The sequence below is a fragment of the Sylvia atricapilla genome, chromosome Z, assembly GCF_009819655.1.
Source record: "Sylvia atricapilla isolate bSylAtr1 chromosome Z, bSylAtr1.pri, whole genome shotgun sequence".
Lineage (NCBI taxonomy): Eukaryota > Metazoa > Chordata > Aves > Passeriformes > Sylviidae > Sylvia > Sylvia atricapilla.
Genome location: NC_089174.1, coordinates 19,771,531 through 19,791,226, shown reverse-complemented (window position 1 = coordinate 19,791,226; position 19,696 = coordinate 19,771,531). Strand labels below are relative to the sequence as shown.

Here is a 19,696-nt window from a genome sequence, read left to right as displayed (position 1 = left end):
TATTTTTTTCCCTTTTCCCTCCTTATTTCCTTATTCTGCAATTCATCTGATGGTTTTTGTTCAGCAAAACATGGTATTGTGCAGGGGCTTATCAGGGAATCTAATATAAATTTCTTTATACAAAAGAAAAATGAACTCTTAATTTATGTCCCAGCTGAATTAACTCTGATAGGGAGTAAAGGATATTCTTTGAGCTGTTACTGTTTTATAAAGTAACTTTACGGATGTTCTACTTGTCTCCTTGTTACCTTTGTTATCTTCAGGACTTGTGTGTATCCCTGCCACTGTCTCTAGGTCTAACTGTGCATCTCTCTTGGTCAGTCTCTGATATTTTTTGTTACATGAATACCATGCCTCCATAAGCTATGCACTCATAACCTCAGCAGCAACAAGGTTGGCTCAGCCACACAAAAGTGAGTTATTCTCCAGAACAAACAGCCTCTGCACAAGCCTGGGGTCAAGGCACTGTGCTGACACTTGTGCCTATCATTCTGTAAGCAGGCAATGTCCAAAGCAGACACTCTGCGAGGATCTGAAGGGAGTCCTCCACCCCACACTTTCATATGCTGCTCTTAAAACCCCAGAGATGACCCAGCACATATGCAGGAGCTGAGGGACATTTATCTAGGAACAAGCATTAATTTTCCAGAGTTCTGCTGCATTTGAGGCTTGTCAGATATTGCTTTCCTTCTGCCAAGTTGGACACTAAAAACTCCCAGTATCACTTTCCCTTTCCCTGCTGCTGGACAGCAGAAAACGTTGTCTTCACTTCTCCCATGGCTGCCAGATGTGTGTGTGTTCCACTTGCAGTGTGAGTTGTACGAGGAGGTGATTAATTTGAAAAAAAAAGTGTGGAGTCCTAGCTGCCTGTGAGCCACTACCTCCTGCAGCCTGAGCATCCCTGCTGGTCTAAGCTACTTCAAAAACTTTTTGGTGGATGCTTTTATTCTGCTCTGCTATCACACTGCTTTTCAGAGCATTTTGCACTATTCACCAAAGCAAAGGGACTGCTGGGCAGTTTTAGTCACTCAGTGTGGCCAACAGCCTGCTCATTTGTGGGGACAGAGGCCTTTAGTACCCTTCTTCTGAAGAACCTGATGTATCAAAAACTTTTGCCTTGATTGTATTCTGCATTCAGAAGTTTGATTACAGTGTGTCTGCCTCTTTACAGCATGTTTGCACACTGTAAAGTAGAAATTTCAGCCAACAAACCAGCACTGCCAGGCTCACACAGTGCAATCTACTGTGCCATCCACAAAATTGCAAGCAAAAGTGTTTGAAATTACAGGAAATCTGTTCTATTTTGGATGGAATCTTTCTGAACCCAGGAAAACCTCTGCTGTGGTGCAAAGGCAGGAATTCTTTAGTCATTTAACAGCCATCTGATCATCATCTTAGCATTAAAATATTAGAATGCAATTGGCTGGTGCTGCAACCTGCTTTTAAAGAAGTTTTGCTAAATTCGAATACTTCAAAAAGATTGGAAGGTTTCCCCTTTTGTACTTGAAGAACTTTGTTGATATGTTAAATATTCTAAAAAATTCATGCTTAGGATTTCAATATAAAAGAATACAAGTAACTTTTTTCTTAGCTTATAACCACAGATTTGGAAACATCTGGTCCATCTCCAGTAGTTTTCAAGTGTATTCACATTTTTCAGCCACAGTAAGACACTGATGTTGCACATTCCAGTCTGCACTACAGCAGATGCCACCACAATATGGTTTTTCAGACAAAGCCAATGCAGGTAACGCTCTTGTCTTCCAGTGCATGCATACACAAAGGTGCTGTCATACGTCAAATACTTCAGCTTTACTGAGTCACATACTGGTAATCAAAGACTCAGCGCAGACATCCTAATTGCTTAATGTTGAGTATGATAAAAGAAAACAAAGCAAAAAAACAACTGAAGCTCCAGAGCCTTTATACACAAAACTGAGTTGTCTCTGAAGATCATGCTGTCACAGAGATGTCTCCTGTTGGATGGCATCAGTTTATAGTTATGACATATTGGGGTATAATTTAGCAAAAACCACCATTGGGAATCACCTGAGACTACTTTCCAGCTCAACTAACAGCGCCTCAGATGAAGGAATTTATTCTCAAACTCCCACAGATGTGCAGTTACTGCACAGCCAACTCCACTTCTGCAAGTTTGAAGTAATTATCCCAAATGAAGGATGAAATGTTACAGAAATCCAGCCTCTCCCATCAATCTTCCCTACTGACTGAACCTGGATGACCTCACCTCAGTATAAGAGGGTGGAGTAAAGTAGCTGAGAATTGTATTTTTCCTGCAGTGACCTCAAAGGAGGTAAGACAGCTAGTAAAAAGTGAGACAGATGGATGTACCTATGATTTCCAAAGGTCTCTCCATCTTGTTGTACTTGTTTCCAAGGGAAAAATCTGTGAAAATGTCATGCTGGCTTGCATGCAGCTGCTATGCCCCCGTCAAATGTTTCAGCTGACCTCAAAGTGTATTCTTGAAAACTGAATGGATGCATGTGCTTTAAATTTCAACTCTTCTTAGTTAGCAAAACGTTTTGTACAAGTTCAAAGAGTTCTAAGAAATGGCTAAAAAAATCTCAAGTATAATAGAGCATTAGCATGGATTCTCACTCCATAAAGACAGGATCTTTAATCCTCCTTTATATATTAATTTACAGCATATTAATTTAATTTAATTTTATTTATTAAATGTGAATAACATTGTATTACTCTTTAATTTCATCAGGAAATGTAGTCATTGAATGTTTTACTAAAGTCTTGGTTTTTTCAGTAGCTGTTGTAGTTTTTCAGGGCAAGTTGTGCAAGGCCTAACAACATAAAAACATTAAAGCAAAAGAGTAATGATGATTGTATTAGGATTTTAGGTAACTCTAAGTATTAAAAAGTTTGTAAAGCACAAATGACATTTCTATACATCAGGTTGTTTTTGCTGTTTTTGTAATATATCAGTACAATAGTCACATGCTGTCAAATAGGTAACAAACAAGTGTAAGTGGTCATACACACTGACGCACCTAAGTTTTTCAGTTCCTATCAATCACATTCAACAAAAACATCAAGATAGCTGAAGACCCTGACCCTGCTTTTGCAAGCTGATTGATGCACACAGCTGCTAAGTCAAGACACAGCTCTGGGTGGGTCCAAGATCGGTGCTGGTGGATCACTTTACAGGAGGGGTCTTTTGTCAGGAAAATATGGGGTAATTACAAGTGGAAACTGCTTACTCATGGTATTAGACTACCAGGAACCAATTAGATTGTATTACTTGCTCCCAGACCTTGCACTAGAGTGTTTCTCCAAAGCAAAATCAGTAAGTAGTGGAAAAGCTTCCTTCAAGCATTTACAACTTACTTAAATGCAGATTATTTCCTTAGAGCCTATAAAATGTCTTCTAGCTGCAGATTAGAATTTTAATGAATGAATATAATGGTATGCCAAAATTTGCAGGTACTCTAATCCTTGTTTAGTCTATGGTTTTGTTTCACTAACACTTTACTGTGGAATGAAATGGCAGAAATCTGAGTAATTTTGGTTGCTACTGAAATACTGTATATAAACAGGAAAAGTCAGGATAAGGCATTCTCAATGCAAGCTTGAACAATGTATGTTTTCATGCCCAGTGGAACTACCATTTCAATTTCTTCTCAGAAGTAGTGGAATGTTTTTTGGTTGGTGTTTTTTTGCTTTTTTTGCATGTAAATCCCCAAATACTTTTTCAATTTTACAGATAAAAAATTGTTTCATACATCTGTTTTAAAAGCATTGGTTTGGTATTTCCTTCCATTTTGTCTGCTGAAGGACTATGAACTTGGAAGGAAACAGTTCAAAGAAACTCACAACATAGATAAGACACCTACCGCCATAAAACCAAACAAAACAGCATTTTGTTTCAAATGCCACCTAGGAACACTAGATAGATGAAGTATACACATTATGGTAGGTAGTTAATAATCCCCATGTTTTCACCTGCCGGTATTACTGCAAATTACACTGTTTCCATGACATGCCTAATGGAACAGTTTACTATTTTCATAAGCAGTCACATGCACTGAAGGTAGGATCACCAGGCGGGGCCTGTGGCACCCCAAAGCAAAACCAGAGAGGCCAAGCTTACTAATCTGTCTCGCTGGATGACAAGGTAGCTGGTGCATGAAGTGACACATCTCTGCCGACATGAGCAAGCAACATGGACCTAAAGCATTTCCTCTGGAGCCGCCGCCTCCTGAGCGGGTTTCTCGGCGGTGTCCTGGGTGGGCGCCGGGCTGTGGCTGGGCTTGTGGCTGTCGTGGGTGCCGTGACCGCTGGCGCTGCCGAGGCGTGTGGAGGCCACCACGGCTTTCACGGCGGCCTGGGAGAGAGAGGACCAAGCAAACATTCCTTAGGAGGCACAGCACCGCAGCCTCAGCGCTGCAACCGCAACTGCGTGTAGTCTTCATGGGAATGCCACCTTTGGACACCTGTCTGGGCCTGGGTGGATTCAGAAGGCCACCTTGAATATTGGGTTGAGGTTTAAAATTCCTGCTTTCACAAGGTTACAAGTTGGGTGAAATGAATGCAACTTTTTTTTCAGCTATAATCTTTTTTTTTTTTTAATTAGGAATAACATCAGGTGACCCATGTTGAAGTTGGGTGGAAAAAAAGTCATCATCTTCTGTCAGAATAATAACAGTATTATCATGGATCATTTCCTGAAAATTTCACGAAGGAACACAACATTTATCACTATGGCACTGTTGTATATTCCAAGCACAATGTTGTGGAGCACATAAGCAACTTCCTAAGTATAGACACATAAAAATACACACTGGGGATAGGCTTTCATATCACATGAAATATAACAAAATTAAGACAAACATGAAGAGAGCTGTATTAGCACTTGCCTTGAAGAGTTTTATTGCCTGAAAAAAACAGACATACAGAGGTGAGGAAAATACATGCTAATTTCTGTATGTGACAACTCAAGCTATTTTTGACTTGGCAGCTTTTGCTTAGGCATCAAAGAAGTGGGTCTGCAGGAAGAGATGAAGAACTTGGCAAATTTTGTGGATTCTTTGGAGAGGTAATCACACACACACAAAAAGCCTCCTCACGCGAAAAAGAAAAAAGAAACAAACAAAAAACTCCCACGAAGAAATAAAAAGGAAAGAAAAAATGTTAATGAAAAAGATAACATAAACATTGTCAATAAAAAAGAATCAGCTACAACAGATTATGAATAAATAAACCAAAGAACGTGACAAGAATTTTGAGACACTAGACCTCTTAAAGGAAAAATCACAGACATCCACATTAGTGGCGAGAGGACTTTGGAAAACTGATTACAAACAGAAGAAGCCACTTGATACTACAATGTCTAAAGGCATTTTCAATGTAATTTACTCTCAGAAGCAGTGTTGGATGTTTATGAAACATAATCAACACAGCCTATGAGAAACCAAATCCTGACTGAGACCTTTAGATTTGCTCTTTAAAATTTGTCTTTACATAAAGAAAGTCTGCTGATGATGGACTTTTATGTTCAGAAAGAGGAGATGATTACATATTATTCTCACTAACAAAACAACAGCTGAAGTGTGTACTCAATACTTTGATATCTGCTTTGGTTTTAGTTTTTTGAGCAGGAATTAATTGATTGTCTGTGAAGTCACTGTTTATTTTACAGATATATTTGTGAAAAATTATTAACTCTACAAGAACTGCTAACTTCAATCAGTCCTCTTAATAATTGGAGATTTGGTAATTTAATATTTAACAGAGAAGCACTGAAGAAATAAACTTATAAAAAGTGATAGTTTGTAATCACAAAAGATTAAATTGATTCACTGTAGGGTTCTAAATAAAATCAGCTTCAAAAAATATCTCTGGTGTAAAAATATAAAGAAAAAACAAAATCAAATGTCAATGTGAATTATATCTACAATCTCTGAGAACTTTTTAAATGACAAAACAAATTTCTTTCCCTTGTAGAGATTATCTGTTACAGTTCTCTACTGAAAAAAATCCTGAAGCCAAAGTTAAGGCTCATTTTTTTGTGAATTGTTTTTTCCTGTAGAATTTACTAAATCTCTCAGTTAAGTTGCTTTTTACTCTTATTCCCCAGGCCTACAAGGGCAGCTTCACTGTAGCTATTGCTAACAATTTCTGCACTGAAATATGCCTGGAATTATCTCCTGAGCAGAGGAAAATCTTTAAAAACTGAAGAATGGATTAGGGAAGAAGAAAGTTTCCTGATACTATGTCAGTCAAATTCCCAGTTGCCTGCTATTTGCATCTAAAGATGTTTCCCTGCTTCTTCCCGTGGTAGATATGTAGATTGGATGGTAAAGGAGCATCCTGGGGACATTTTATAGACCTACATATCTGAAATGCTGACTCTAGAAGGATGGCTTAAACCTCCTGCTTTCTACTGATAGGTACAGGTAACTCAGGGTGGGTTAGGAATCAAAATATGCTATAATAGACTGATTTTCTTCTAGATTTATGGATGCTCATTAAGAAATTACTCAGTGTGTTGCTCTTTCTGGGCAGTATTCTAAGGATGCCCCAGCAACACAGGACAGACTGATGGACAGGAGCCAGAAAGGAAGAAGGGAAGAAAAGATGGAAAGTGAAGACTTTGTGAAAGCCCTGTACATCCTCAGCAGTCCTATCTGTGCAGGCAGAGTTTTCAATCAACTTCACACATTTTTATTTGTTTGGCTTTGGTCATTGACTAAATCAGCTTCAAACTTCTACAGTCTTCATCAGACATTTTAAATAAAAAGCTTCCATAATACCATGGAATATTGTTCTCAAAAATGTGCAAGGTTTCTGCAAGGATACTAATTTAACTGCATGCTTTCATAGCCAGAGACTATTAGCAGAGACTTGCCTTAAGTTTACGCCGGGCATTGAATTCTTGAAGTTTCTTTTGTGCGTTGTCCATATGTGCAAAGTTTATTGCCTTCCCTGTGACCCATGGGTGCTGCAAAGCCTGTAGAGTGGTGAGGCGTTTCTTGGGGTCTAAAACAATCAACTTTTTAACCTGCATCACAAGCAAGAAATACAAAAGACTGTCAACCTTATTCTTCATTCAAATTTACCTAGTTTTGCATTTGGGGGTTCTGGTCTTGGTTTGGGGAGCATCTTAGGTGAGACATTCTAAGAAACCAACAAGAATTTTCATTTGTGTCTTTGCAAGTATTCTGCTTCTGGCATTTCTTGGTCCTCCATAAATAACATCTGATTAAGACAGCCACTAAGGGGGAAGAGAGAAGAGAAAGAATCAACTGGTTACCAACATATTAAGGGTATGTACCAATGAGGACCTGTATCTATCATAGGCTCTTTCATGTCTGAATTGTCACAAAACCCCTAAGAAATTCTCTACATTTCTGAGCAGTATCTCTGCTTTTGGATTTGGACAAGTTTTAAACTGGATTAGAAGGTTTAAGTTATGCATATGCAGTTCATGCAGACTTGAACCCTGCAGTCCCTATCAGGTATATCACAAAGGAAATGTTTTTTTTCAGTCACTGTAAAACCTCATGTACACGTAAAAAAAAAAGCACTGTACAAGTGTTTCTGTCTTAGCCCACTCTGAAATTAATGCTGTTTACACCATTCCTTCTATCACTAAAACCAGCAAAGCTGGACTTCTACAAACATGATAGTAGAATATTTTTGGGGAAAAGGCACTGTAAACATACCCCTGGGACTGGAGATGGTCCTGCTGGAAAAAAGTGTGTCCAGTCAAGTGACATTCTATGGGTTTTATTGTATCTCGCGACAAGTGGTGTTTTAAAAAAAGAAGAAAGGTGAGGATGGAGCAACAAAGTACACAGATGTCTCTACAGAACCACATTTACCCAGCTCTCCTGACTGCAGACTCTCTTTAGCAGAGTGAAAGTGACGGCACAGGGCTCCAATGCTCCTATGTGCCCAAGGGTGAGGGAAAACTTGATCTAGGGTTCTCTGAAATCTCTCTACAAAGAGCTTTTTAAAGAAAATTGGTGCCCTGAATTGTGTCCAGGAGAATAGGCATTATGGTGAATACTGGTTGTGTCTCCAAGGAACACCTTGAGTTAAGCAAATAATGTCAGCTGAACACTGAACTGCCAACATGCATTTTGAGAGTCATGGTCATCATCATCTACAATTTGCTATGCAATGTTCAAACCTGAAAGTTTGAGCTTTACTTTACTAAAACAGTATGATGCAGTTTGGACAAAAGCTTTACTTGCAGACTGCTGTTTATCTGGAGGTAAATTATTATTTTTTTGTCTTAGAAAAACTCCACATCTCATAAAACAACAAAAAAGTACTTTAAACTTAGACAGTTCTTCCATTTAAAATATCCTGAAGCACTTTCACTAACACAAATGACATAGTATTTTGTGATTGTTTGTATAAATATATATGGAACAAAGCACTTGTGTTTTCAGTGCTACTGAAATAACTGAATTATGCAAGTTATTATTCACAAAAGTCAGACTCAAGCATACCTATCTTTGCAGATCAGTGTCTCCTGGATCCAAATTACTTTAACCAGTAATAAAAGAATATAGTGCAGATAGCATGCCAGCCCTTGCATCTTGCTAATGGACAATATTTAAAAGCAGTCAATTTTTCCTCACCTACTAAAAAAAAAACTTTGACAGAAAAAGTAGGTCAGAAGAAGCAGTGGCAGGGGGAAGTTTCATTCCTTTTTATATTCTTCCCCAAAATTCAGGCTTGAAAACTGCACAAAAGAAGGGCCTGTTTCTACATTCCCCTGAAGGTGTTTGCCCAGAAAAGGGGAATGGTGAAAGACTTCAGAGCTGGAAGGAAAGGCAGGCGTACATGAACACTGTGACATCTGCCAACAGTCTATGGTTTACTTCACAGAGGAACCTGAATATCCATGTTCTGAGTGCATAATTACAGCACTGGACTAATGAGGGATATTAACAGCACCATAATGTAGCAAAGACAAGAGGAAACAATTATGAACAACTAATTAGCCAATTATTCTGCTCCCACCCCAAAATGGACTCTTTCTCAGTGGCAGAAATACTAAATACTCTAGTCTCATTTTTTTTTTTTACTTACTAAATCCTTGGCATTCAGAGACACATCATCCCACCAGGGGGACACAAAGTCATATTCACAGCTCAGGATTCTCTTAAACATATACTGATCTCCCCTTTCATCATAAAATGGTTCAAAGCCACAAAGTCTGAAACGATAAAAAAGAAATTAACTAGTCTTGTGTTGTAAGAAACAGTTCATGGTAGTATTTTTCCCTGCTTTGTGTTCTGTAGATCACTTTGGGAAATCAGTCCTGGATGTACTCATGAACACCTAATTCTACAGAGCAGAGAGAAATGTGATCATAGGTATTCTTAAGCACTGGGAAAGGTTTTTCTAATAGTAATTTTTCTATTTTCACATGTGTTTAATTGGAACTATTAAAACAGGATCAAAGAGCATTTATCAGAATCCCTGTAACTCTTGCCAGAGGAATAGGAATTTGCTGAGGAAACTCATCTTGCACATGAAGTTAAAAGATATATATCCAGTTAAGACTGATTTTTAGACAGGTTCATCCCTGTACATTTTTTCGTCCTATCAGCCACAATATGTAAGAACCTTTGGTAAATTTTCATGATCAGTCCTCGTCTTTACTTAGGTAACCTACAAATTAGAAGTCTTGTGATCTCACTAATGACTGCATTTATAAATATATTGAATAATAGAGATCCCAGCAGAGATACACACTGCTGGCCCCAGGGAAAGCAGACTCATAGATGTGTTTTCCATTTGTATAATGTCCTTTTTTATCGCTTCACTGCATTTTAATCATGTCTGCACACATAATCAGATTTTTTAAAGTGAATTTCCTGTTCAGACAGTATGTGATCTGAGCTTAACAGAGGAATTCTATCTGCTCGTCTGTCTCCAGAAAATGCAACAAGCAGTAAGATTATGCGACGAAAACAACAGCAGATCATACAGATCAAGATGGCAACAAATCTAGAAAAAGCCTTACATTTTAACTTGTTTTTGTATTTTTAAACAGTGTGCTTACTGTTCTGAAAAGGGAGGTGGAAGTTCATGGAGGAAGCGTGGTTTTGGGAGTGGTGCATAGCTGTGGGTGGAACAGATGCATCACATTCCACATGCTGAAGAGGAGAAACACCTCATTGCAAGCACATTCTACATATTATTTTCCCAAGTGTGAAGAGATGTATTAAAACACAAGGATCCAGCCTCCAAATCTCGTGCTTCAGTAGGTGGTGGCCAGCCAGAGCCCCTCTGCTGCTCCCTCTCTCGTTTGCTGCCTCTCCTGTCACCATTTCTAGGCTTGTAACAGGTCCCTGCTGTCCCCATGGAACACGCCTGAGCACAGCCCCTCACTGGCTCAGCCCAAACTGCCTTTTGGATTCAGGTAACTGATGACAGTAAGAACCTGCTTAAGCCTTGCTGTGACTCTGCTGGAATCCTCCAAAGTGAAATCTCTGTTTTCACTGTAATTTACTATTATCACCTATTGTTTTCCTATTAACAATTACAACAAATATTCTTCTACTTAAAAATACATTTCAGCAGACAGTGGGGTTTTTTGTTTGTTTGTTTTTGGTTTTTTTGTTTGGTTGTTTTTTTTTTTTTTTTTTTTTTTTTTTTTTTTTTTTTTTTTTTTTTTTTTTTGCTATATGCCAAAATGAGGAAATCTAGAGATTTCAAATTAGATTAATTAAAACAGTGGAAGACTACTGTGGGTGCTCTTGATTTAATTTTATTTTGAAATAACATTTTATTATTGTGATTAATTTTTAATCAGTTACCTACAAATAAAGGAAAATCAATGCAAACAGCTTAAAAACTACTAAAAATGACCAGATGGTGTTTTGTGTCCTTTTAAGTAACTTAGTAAAATAACATCTTTAATTAAATCCATGCAGCTTCAACTACAGGCTAAGTCTTTGTGTTTGTTGACCACTGTGCATCTCAGACATCCGGAAGGATTTCTAAGCTGCTTTAGTAATACAAAAGGACTGCTCCCCTTGACTTTTATAACTATACATGTGGCTTCCCTCCAACTACGACAGTTATCACGAATAGGTCTTAATATAATTTGTCTCAGGAAAAACTGTTCTGTCAGAATTACGTGTCAAAGGTTTTCTTAATCAAATGGTAAGTCCTCTTTGATTATTAGCAAGATAGAGTTTTATGCAGATCCCCTGTAATATGGTTGTTAATTCTTACATCCACTCCATTTTGGGGGGACATATAAGAATGTTTTGGTTTTTTCTGACTCTGTATAAGTGGGCTTCCTTTACCAAACTATTAGACTGAGACATACAACGTTGTCCTCTGGACTGCAGGATTAATGACTTAATAATTTTACATGTACCTTTCTGGTCTCAGTTTCTAATCCATCAGACATATTGATCCACAAAGCATTACACATAATAGAAGAGTTTTAAATGTGGAGTACTGCTACTGCAAAATGGAAGAGACAGGTGAATTTTTGCTTGTCTTGTTCCTGTAGATCAAATTGGATTTTGAGGTGGGAGTAGGACAGGATTAGAAGAAGGAAGAATAGAAGAGCATCTATAGTCATGTAGCCCCATTCAGGACAGTTACACACACATTTGTATTTAAAAACTTGCAGAGGTTTAGTGTGGCTTGGGAGCATCCCCTGAACAGCTGGAAGGTTTTGAGAGGCTGCACACAGAAAATGACACTCCAGATATTCAGATAGGAATTGTTTGGTTTCGGTTGGAGCTTGCTTACACTTGAAAACAAGTTTTGCTTTAAAAAGTCTCTTAGGTTGAAGTGCAACAACTTCATTAAAACTTGAGTAACAAGGAAAGGCCATAATTTAAACTAAGTGGCTTTGTAAAGGGCCAACAAAAGTCACCTCCCCAGTCTTAGGGACAGCCTTGCTGGCAAAATTCACATCTCTCTGTCATGAGTAGAAACCTTAGAAATTACAAGAAATGAGCACTTGGCAGACAGTATCTGAGATGCGATCTTCAACACAAGGTCTGGATCTTAAACCAGACCTTGACACAAAGATACACACATTTAAAAAGCAGCAAGTAACAAAATGGCAAATAGAAAGATTGTAGCCTATTATTTACAGGTACCCAAGAGGAGACCTGTGAACTATTTGAAACTTATGTGCAGAACAAAAGGTGAATGTTTTGTGACATTACCATTAGAGTGTTTATATATCCTTACATAGACTTTTGGTAAAAACTCTAGAGAATAATATCCTTTCTTTGCAAAAGAGGAAAATAATTGTGTTACTGCACATTGTACTTGCTGGACATAGCAAGTGGTAGGGGAGGGATAATGGCCCACACATATAAAATCCTCTGTATCTTTAAGGCATGTGTGTAAAATCTCATTTTCTTCACATAAAAGACATCCTAGAAGTATTGTATATAACTACACAAGCCACCTTAGCACTGTCATTGTCCAAATTAAGTTGCATAATTATTCTCCCATAAAGAAGAGAGTCAATACATCATATGCCATTTTCCCTTCTCAATAATCTTCCTCTGAAAGATTCAATCAATACAATCAAGTAATTCTTATAATTATAATTCTTATAATTCTTACCAATTGAATAATGACCAGACACAACAAGACTTAGACACACATACCTATTTAAACACAAGTGTTTGGAACTTTTGGTCTATACTCGTTCACATTTATATCATGATTCTGCACAGATCTTGCTGCTGTGCAGGAAGAAGTGTCATATTTATCAAATAATTAAACTGAGTGTTTTGCCACGCTCCTCTAGGATTTGACTTAATTCAGTAAGCTTAGGAATATAATAACTGAAGTTCAGGATTTTGTCTTTTCCAATGGCAAGGTCATAGTGTCATGAAATCCTGTGGGTGCTAAAAAGTGAAGCTCTCTGTGGCACTGTCTGCACTTACAGGATGTAGGTGATAATCCCCAGGGACCACATGTCCACCTCAGGGCCATAGGCACATCCCCGTAGTATCTCTGGTGCTGCAGAGGACAAAACACTTGTCAGTAACACAAAAGTTGAGTGAAGAAATAACAGAAAATCAATTAAAGTCCATGCATAGTCATGTCTTTTATACAAAGTTAGGACTGCCCATTTAAGCCCTTAATTAGGCAGATGATTCCCTTCACTTAATATAAACTAAGAAAAGTCATGACTAAGCAGTGCCAGAATAGAATGAGATGTGTACTTTGGTTTCAAATTGTTCTTTACATTTGTGAAAGGAACTACAGAAATCTACAGCTGCACTGCAGCTACGATGTGACCAAGAAGGTGATGCTTTAACTTCAGTATTTTACTTAGTGTTTTTATAAATACATCATCAACAGAAATGGGACCAGTACAAAGCTCCATCCTTTTTTGGATGCAGAGGCAAACACTGGAACCAGGGATGAGGAAAAGCTGAGGTACTTAATGCCCTCTTTGCCTCAGTCCTCAACAGAAAGGCCTTTTTATCCTCAGAGAACCAGCCTCTGAGATAGTAGACAGGGACAGAGAACAGAACAGACCCTGTGCAATCCAGGAGAAGGGAGGCAGTGACCTGCTGAGGCACTTAGACACTCACAAGTCCATGGGACCAGGTGGGATTCATCCAAGGGTGCTGAGGGAGCTGGCAAAGGAGCTTGCCAAGCTGCTCTGCATCACTGATTGTCAGTTCTATCTAACTGGGAAGGTCCCAGATGATTTGGAGTTTGGCTAATGTGATGTCCCTCCACAAGAAGGGCAGGAAAATGAATGCAGGGAAGTACAGGCCTGTGAGCCAGACCTCAGTGCCAGGGAAGATCATGGAGATCATCTTGAATGTGATCACATGGCACATACAGGACAATACAGGGGACCAGGCACAGCCAGCAGGGGTTCAGGAATTGCATGTCCTGCCTGGCCCACCTGATCTCGTTTCATGAGCAGGTGACCCACATGGCGTATAGGAGGAAGGCTGTGGATGTTGTCTGTGGGGATTCTATTAAAATCTTTGGCACTGTCTCTCATGGCATTCTCCTGGAAAAACTGGCTGCTTATGGTGTGGACAGTTGTGGTGTCACTGGATGAAAAACTGTCAGGACATCTGGACCCTGGGAGTGGTGATGAATGGAGTTACATCCAGCTGGTGGCTGGGCACCAGTGGTGTGTCCCAGGGCTCAGTGTTGGGACCAGTCCTGTTTCACATCTTTATCCTGGTCTGGAAGAGGGGATCAAGGGCACTCTCAGTCAGTTTGCAGATGACACCAAGTCAGGTGGGGACTAGGAAAGCTCTATAGAGTGGTGTGGACAGGCTGGATCCGTGACACAAGGCCGATGGGATAAAGTTTAATGAGACTTGAGTGTCAGTCCTGCCTTGGGCCACAATAACCCCCTGCAGTGATACAGGTTGGGGACAGAGTGGCTGGAAAACTGCTCTGCAGAAAAGGACCTGGGTGTGCTGTTTGGTAGTGGCTGAACATGAGCCAGCTGTGCCCAGGTGGGCAAGAAGGCCAAGGGCACCTGGCTTGTGTCAGCAACAGTGGGGCAATGATCATCCCCCGCCCTGTGCTGGGCACTGGTGAGGTCACACCTGAAATATTGTGTCCAGTTTGGGGCCATTTACAACCAGGAGGACCTTGAGGAGCTAGAGCATGTCCAGAGAAGGGCAATGAAACTGGTAAAGAGGAGCAGCTGAAGGAGGTGTGAGTGTTCAGCCTGGAGTAAAGGAGGCTCAGGGAGTCTCTGCAATTACCTGGATGGAGTTGTAGTGGGGTGAGGGTTGACTTCCTCTCCCATGTAACAATGATAGGTCAAGAGCAAATGGCTCAGGCTTCACTAGGGGAGGTTCAGGCTGGACATTAGGAAGGATTTTCTCACAGAAAAGATGATTAAGCATTGGAACAGGCTGCCTAGGGAGATGGTGGAGTCAACATCCCTGGTGTTCAAGAAACAATTGGACATGGCCCTTAGTGACATGGTTCAATGAGCATGGTGGTGTTCAGTCAAAGGTTGGACTTAACAATCTTGGAAGTCTTTTCCAACCTTAATGGTTTTATGAGTCTATTTACTTGGCACTTCATTTAGGCTTTATTTTTGATATTCTGTTTTACTTGGAAGGAAAGTCAGACCATTTAAGGCAGTTGCTTCTGCTACAGTGAGGAGCAGACAGAAAGACAGTTTTGGGGGACTCCAGCTCTGCAACAGTAAAGAGGAATCAATGTCTGCCCATCTTGACAGGCATAGTTTGAGGACCCCTGTCCCACTGGATCTGTGATGCACATGGGATGGCTGCCACATTTCTGGAGCACAATGGGTTGGCTGTACCTATGAGCATCAATGCAATCTCTTCCCCTTCCCACATTATATTTGCACAACCATGAACACAAGGACTTTTAGTATATTTTAAGATTTCCAGTTTGCTTTTGGTGAATGGATTTGTCCAACACATTGCTGTTAGTTTAGATGTTGCATGTAACAGACTGATCATGAATCACTGCTTTGCATGGGCTTGATTTTTTTTAACTAATCTCAGAAATCACTTATGCTCTTCCTGTTAAGTTCACTGAAAGCACAACATTGCAGCAAACTAAGTTCTCTGTGACCATCTTGCCTTCAGTCCTCTGCATCAATCTGCACATCCCAAGGATTGTAGATTGCCAAGTCCTGATGCCAAAGTATTCAGACTCCAGTATGTTTTTCTGTTGCTGTGTCCTTTCAGGAGAAGCTGCTGATAGATGGGTGGGCAGGATGTGAGAGCTGGCAGCCTGGAACCATCAATTATTCATAGTTTAATTTGGAATTTAAACAGTATTTCTCCTGGGTTTCCTCCAATTCTGGAAGGTAATGCTTGAATATTTTCTGGGCACCAGTACTTCTGCACAGTCAGTTAGCTTGAGTTGTAAATCAAGAATTGCTATAGGCACATGACTATAGGCATAAAGCCCCTTTCTTCCCTTCTCTCCAGAAATATTCAGCCCCAATCTTTAACATAACTCTGAGGCCCTTCTATGGGAATAAGCTCTATCCTATTTTCATAATATATGAAGATGGGCATAAAAAAGGGCTAAGCACCAACTATGGATGTGTGGCATTGGTAGTATAACTGTCACAAGAGAAGACAACCAGAACATTAACATTAATAGTTAATATGTGAAATACAGTTTTATGAAACTAACTGGACTGGACTGCTCTAAAATAGACTTGACAGGTGTGTGTGCTTTGCAGGCAATGTCATACACGGTCATGGATAATAGCAATGTCACCTGAATTGCATTATCAGCTGTTCCATGAGGTTAACAGTGATCTCATGGTCTTCTCCAGTGTCCTCTTTCCTTTGACTCTACAGTTTTAAAAGCAAATGTAAGTAACAAAACAACATACCACAGTACCCTGGAGTTCCACAAACAGTCTTCATGGTCACATGATCTTCCACAATCTTGGAAAGTCCAAAGTCAGCTGTTAAGATGGTTTGAGAATATTAGTGTTCTTGCTCCCTGTACTAATGTAGGGGTTTATGCTATATAAGCAATTAAATAGACATTTATATGTTAAATGAATGGTATTGGTATTTCCAGAGGTAATAATTGATTTCATTAATCTACCCATGCTGCAATCTGGAAGCAAAATTTGCTGTACAAATGCGTATTCCTGGCTCATGCTTTACAGAAATGTAGCTTGTATTTTATTCTGAAAACTGCAGAAAGTCAGTACAGTGGGAGGCCAAAGGACATACAATCAGAGATCCAGAAATATATTTTATGTATATATTCAGTTTCCACTCTTTGAGTAATTCAGTAAAATTATCATTACTATTTTTAGTTGCCTTTTTAGGCAAAGGTCAGCATATGTAGTCTCTGCAAGAACAAAATCCCAGCACTATTTTGATAGAAGGCTTCTAGGGGCATAAAGATAGTGACAGAAGAAGTACTGATCATCCTTTCTCCAATGTTTCTACCCTGAATTACTATTCACAGAGCAAGGGCCTTCATGAAAATATTCGCTATAATTGCATGACTCCTTTACAAAAGTCATAAAAATGGAAATGTTCACAACTCTTTTTTTAGAGTTAGGACAATATATATTTTTTATATATATATATATATATGTATATATAAATATACTGAGAATAAACTGAGCTTATTAAAATTCCAGTTTAGGCGATGAAAATCACCTTTGCCTTAAAAGTGCAAAATAAAAGTACTTGATTTTGTTTTGTTAGGCCAAATATGAAAGGGAATGTTGTGGCTCAAGATCAGGATAAAAATAGGTCACTTGTTCCTAAATGGCTATCCTTCTTGCATTATCATTTATCTAATTAGAAATAGTTTACTTTTATAAACACAGCCACTCATTGTAAACTCGATTTCAATTTAAGCAAGGCAATAACCTTACCAGAAAGATGAAGAATCATGGCATTTAGGAAATGCTTCCTAAGCCCTAAACACTCTGGATGCCAAACCAGAGCCACTGGTGCTGCATTAAATTATCAAGTTTAGAGCCTTTCCAGGAAAAATAAGAAACAGGATGAGATATAAATTATGATACCATCACCCTGAGAACCAAGACATTCCTAGAAATTTAGACAAAATTGCTTGAGGCCAGTTCATGGAAATTTGGCTCCAGAAACCCGTGATGAATACCAGCCTGATAAACGTAGCAACACAGACTCCTAATGGAGCACCAGGTGATATTTTCAAACAAAGAAGGGTTGCACACATGATTCTTGTTTCTCAAGCAAAAACTAGGCATGTCCAAAATTTTTGAAGGTCATACCCTTTCGAAGTGTCTGCCATCTCCAACAGAACTGTCACAACACATTCCTGATCAGGAGAGCCTTGTCCCTCCTCACCCCCTCTATAGTGCTGACCATGCCTCAGAGAATGTCCCTGTGCTCTTTCCAAGGATCTCTCCATGTCTCTCAAATCTGCCCTAAAAACAGAAGCCAGCCTTACTCAGTGCTTTCTACCACTTATCTGCACATTTTTATTTTCACACCAATGTACCTTTCCTCTTAAGGTACTAGTTTAACAGAAAAAAAGGGGCAATAGAAGTGGTGCAGAGAACTTTATGCAGTTCTCATGATCCTTCTTGTTCCCAGTGCTTTAATTTCTGCATGATTTTGGCTATAAATTCTCTAAGTAAGCATCTAGTTTTGCATTGGTTTTGAAACCATCATGTACAGCTGTGCTGCTGAAGTAACATGCTGTTCATTCAGTACTGGCTTCAAATAGGGTGATTGTGAGTTGCATATACTCCAAACATCAGTTAGCAATATTACTGATGCAGACACATCACAGAAGCACACATTTAATGCTGCTCACCAATTTTTAATGGTGCATCCGGTGCTGGTGTTGCATAGAGTAGATTTTCTGGCTTCAAGTCTCGATGCACAATCCCATTTGCATGCAGATACTAAAAAAGAGAAAGTCAAAGTATGTACGTGAGAATGGCCAAGCATGAGTCGACGTCTTTCTAATTCTCTATAGCAGCAAATTAATATTTGCTCTGTGTATGACACAGTGTTACTTTACTAAATTTCAGCAGTTCTTTTTTCTGCAAACTTGCTCAGTGTAGGATCTTTGGATTTATACTGTAATCTGAATAGGAAAATAAAACTTGGTAAGGCAAAGATAACATCATATTCATTTGGGAACAAAAACAGCTCAGAAAGTATCCTTGAATTTTAATACAGCAGTAGTTCCTAAGAAGCAATCTAATAGATGATGAGATGCCAAAGTCTTGCTCAGAGAAAGGTTGTTTCTGCACATTATACCATTCTGAGAGATAGGAAAATGGTCGCCTAACGTGTTAAACAATTAAATAGGCGTATTTGAGTAGAAAGGATGCAGTAAGTGTCCTGGGCCAACTGAAAAAAATGGTTGGAGTTTCTTGGTGCAAACTTCTTACAAATTTTTAAACCACTCAATTACAAAGTCCCAAAAATCCATCTGTCTTCCCAAAGTACATGCAGTATGTACTCACCATTGAATTCCTGCTTTGCACTAATGGAAAGAAAAATTTCTAAAACATACGCATGCCATTTACTCTGTTATGGACAGAAATAAAAAAAAAAAGATATACAATATACTGATAGGCAAAAAAGGATAAACAAGCAAGGGAAATTCTATATTTCTTATTGATAAAATATCCACACAAAACTCAGAAGTCTTAGAAGAGAAATGCTTAAGGGGAGAATCACATTATCTTATTCAAAAGTCTCATGTTCTACATTTTAGTAGCATCTCTCTCGGCTGTGTTCTCACTCCCAAAAAATCCAGTCTCTATGCCTACTTATGCAGGAAATGACAAATGGTTGAATATTCAGCTAGACAAGACAGCTATAATGTCCATTTGAGTTATCATCTGAGGTGAATTCTTGACTGTGCATCTCACTGGAATTTAGTTTCCTATTAATTGCCAGTGATTAAATAACATTAAGGAGGAATACACTGCTCTGTCCTTGGGCATTGTTTTAGTGACACTGTGTGCTTTTCACATGTGTTTTTCTTGCAGTGCAATAAGTGTTCTTTATTGACTTTCTCTGCAATCCTTAAGTCACAGGACTTGTCATGATGTGGTTTTTAGAGATCAGCAAAAGAACTCTTGCCTCTTCACAGTGAAATCTAAGTGTTTGTTCCAGCTGTTTTCTACAGTGAGACAACGAATCAATTATCCAAGGTAAAAAAACAGTCAACAGCATGTGGAAACTGATGGATT

The 19,696-nt window shown here is 39.0% G+C and overlaps 1 protein-coding gene across 1 annotated transcript in view; it reads right to left on the bottom strand.

The window, feature by feature from the left end:
- Positions 1-2,689: 2,689 nt before the first annotated feature.
- The window catches only part of CAMK4 (calcium/calmodulin dependent protein kinase IV), a 147,171-nt gene continuing 130,164 nt past the window's right edge, over positions 2,690-19,696 (bottom strand). The window contains exons 6-11 of the mRNA XM_066339871.1: positions 18,301-18,391; positions 16,361-16,435; positions 12,927-13,002; positions 9,079-9,205; positions 6,881-7,033; positions 2,690-4,357 (exon numbers count right to left, since the gene is read on the bottom strand). Coding sequence (XP_066195968.1) covers positions 4,202-4,357; positions 6,881-7,033; positions 9,079-9,205; positions 12,927-13,002; positions 16,361-16,435; positions 18,301-18,391 — 678 coding nt within the window. The 3' untranslated portion in view covers positions 2,690-4,201. The remainder of the gene's footprint in view (positions 4,358-6,880; positions 7,034-9,078; positions 9,206-12,926; positions 13,003-16,360; positions 16,436-18,300; positions 18,392-19,696) is intronic.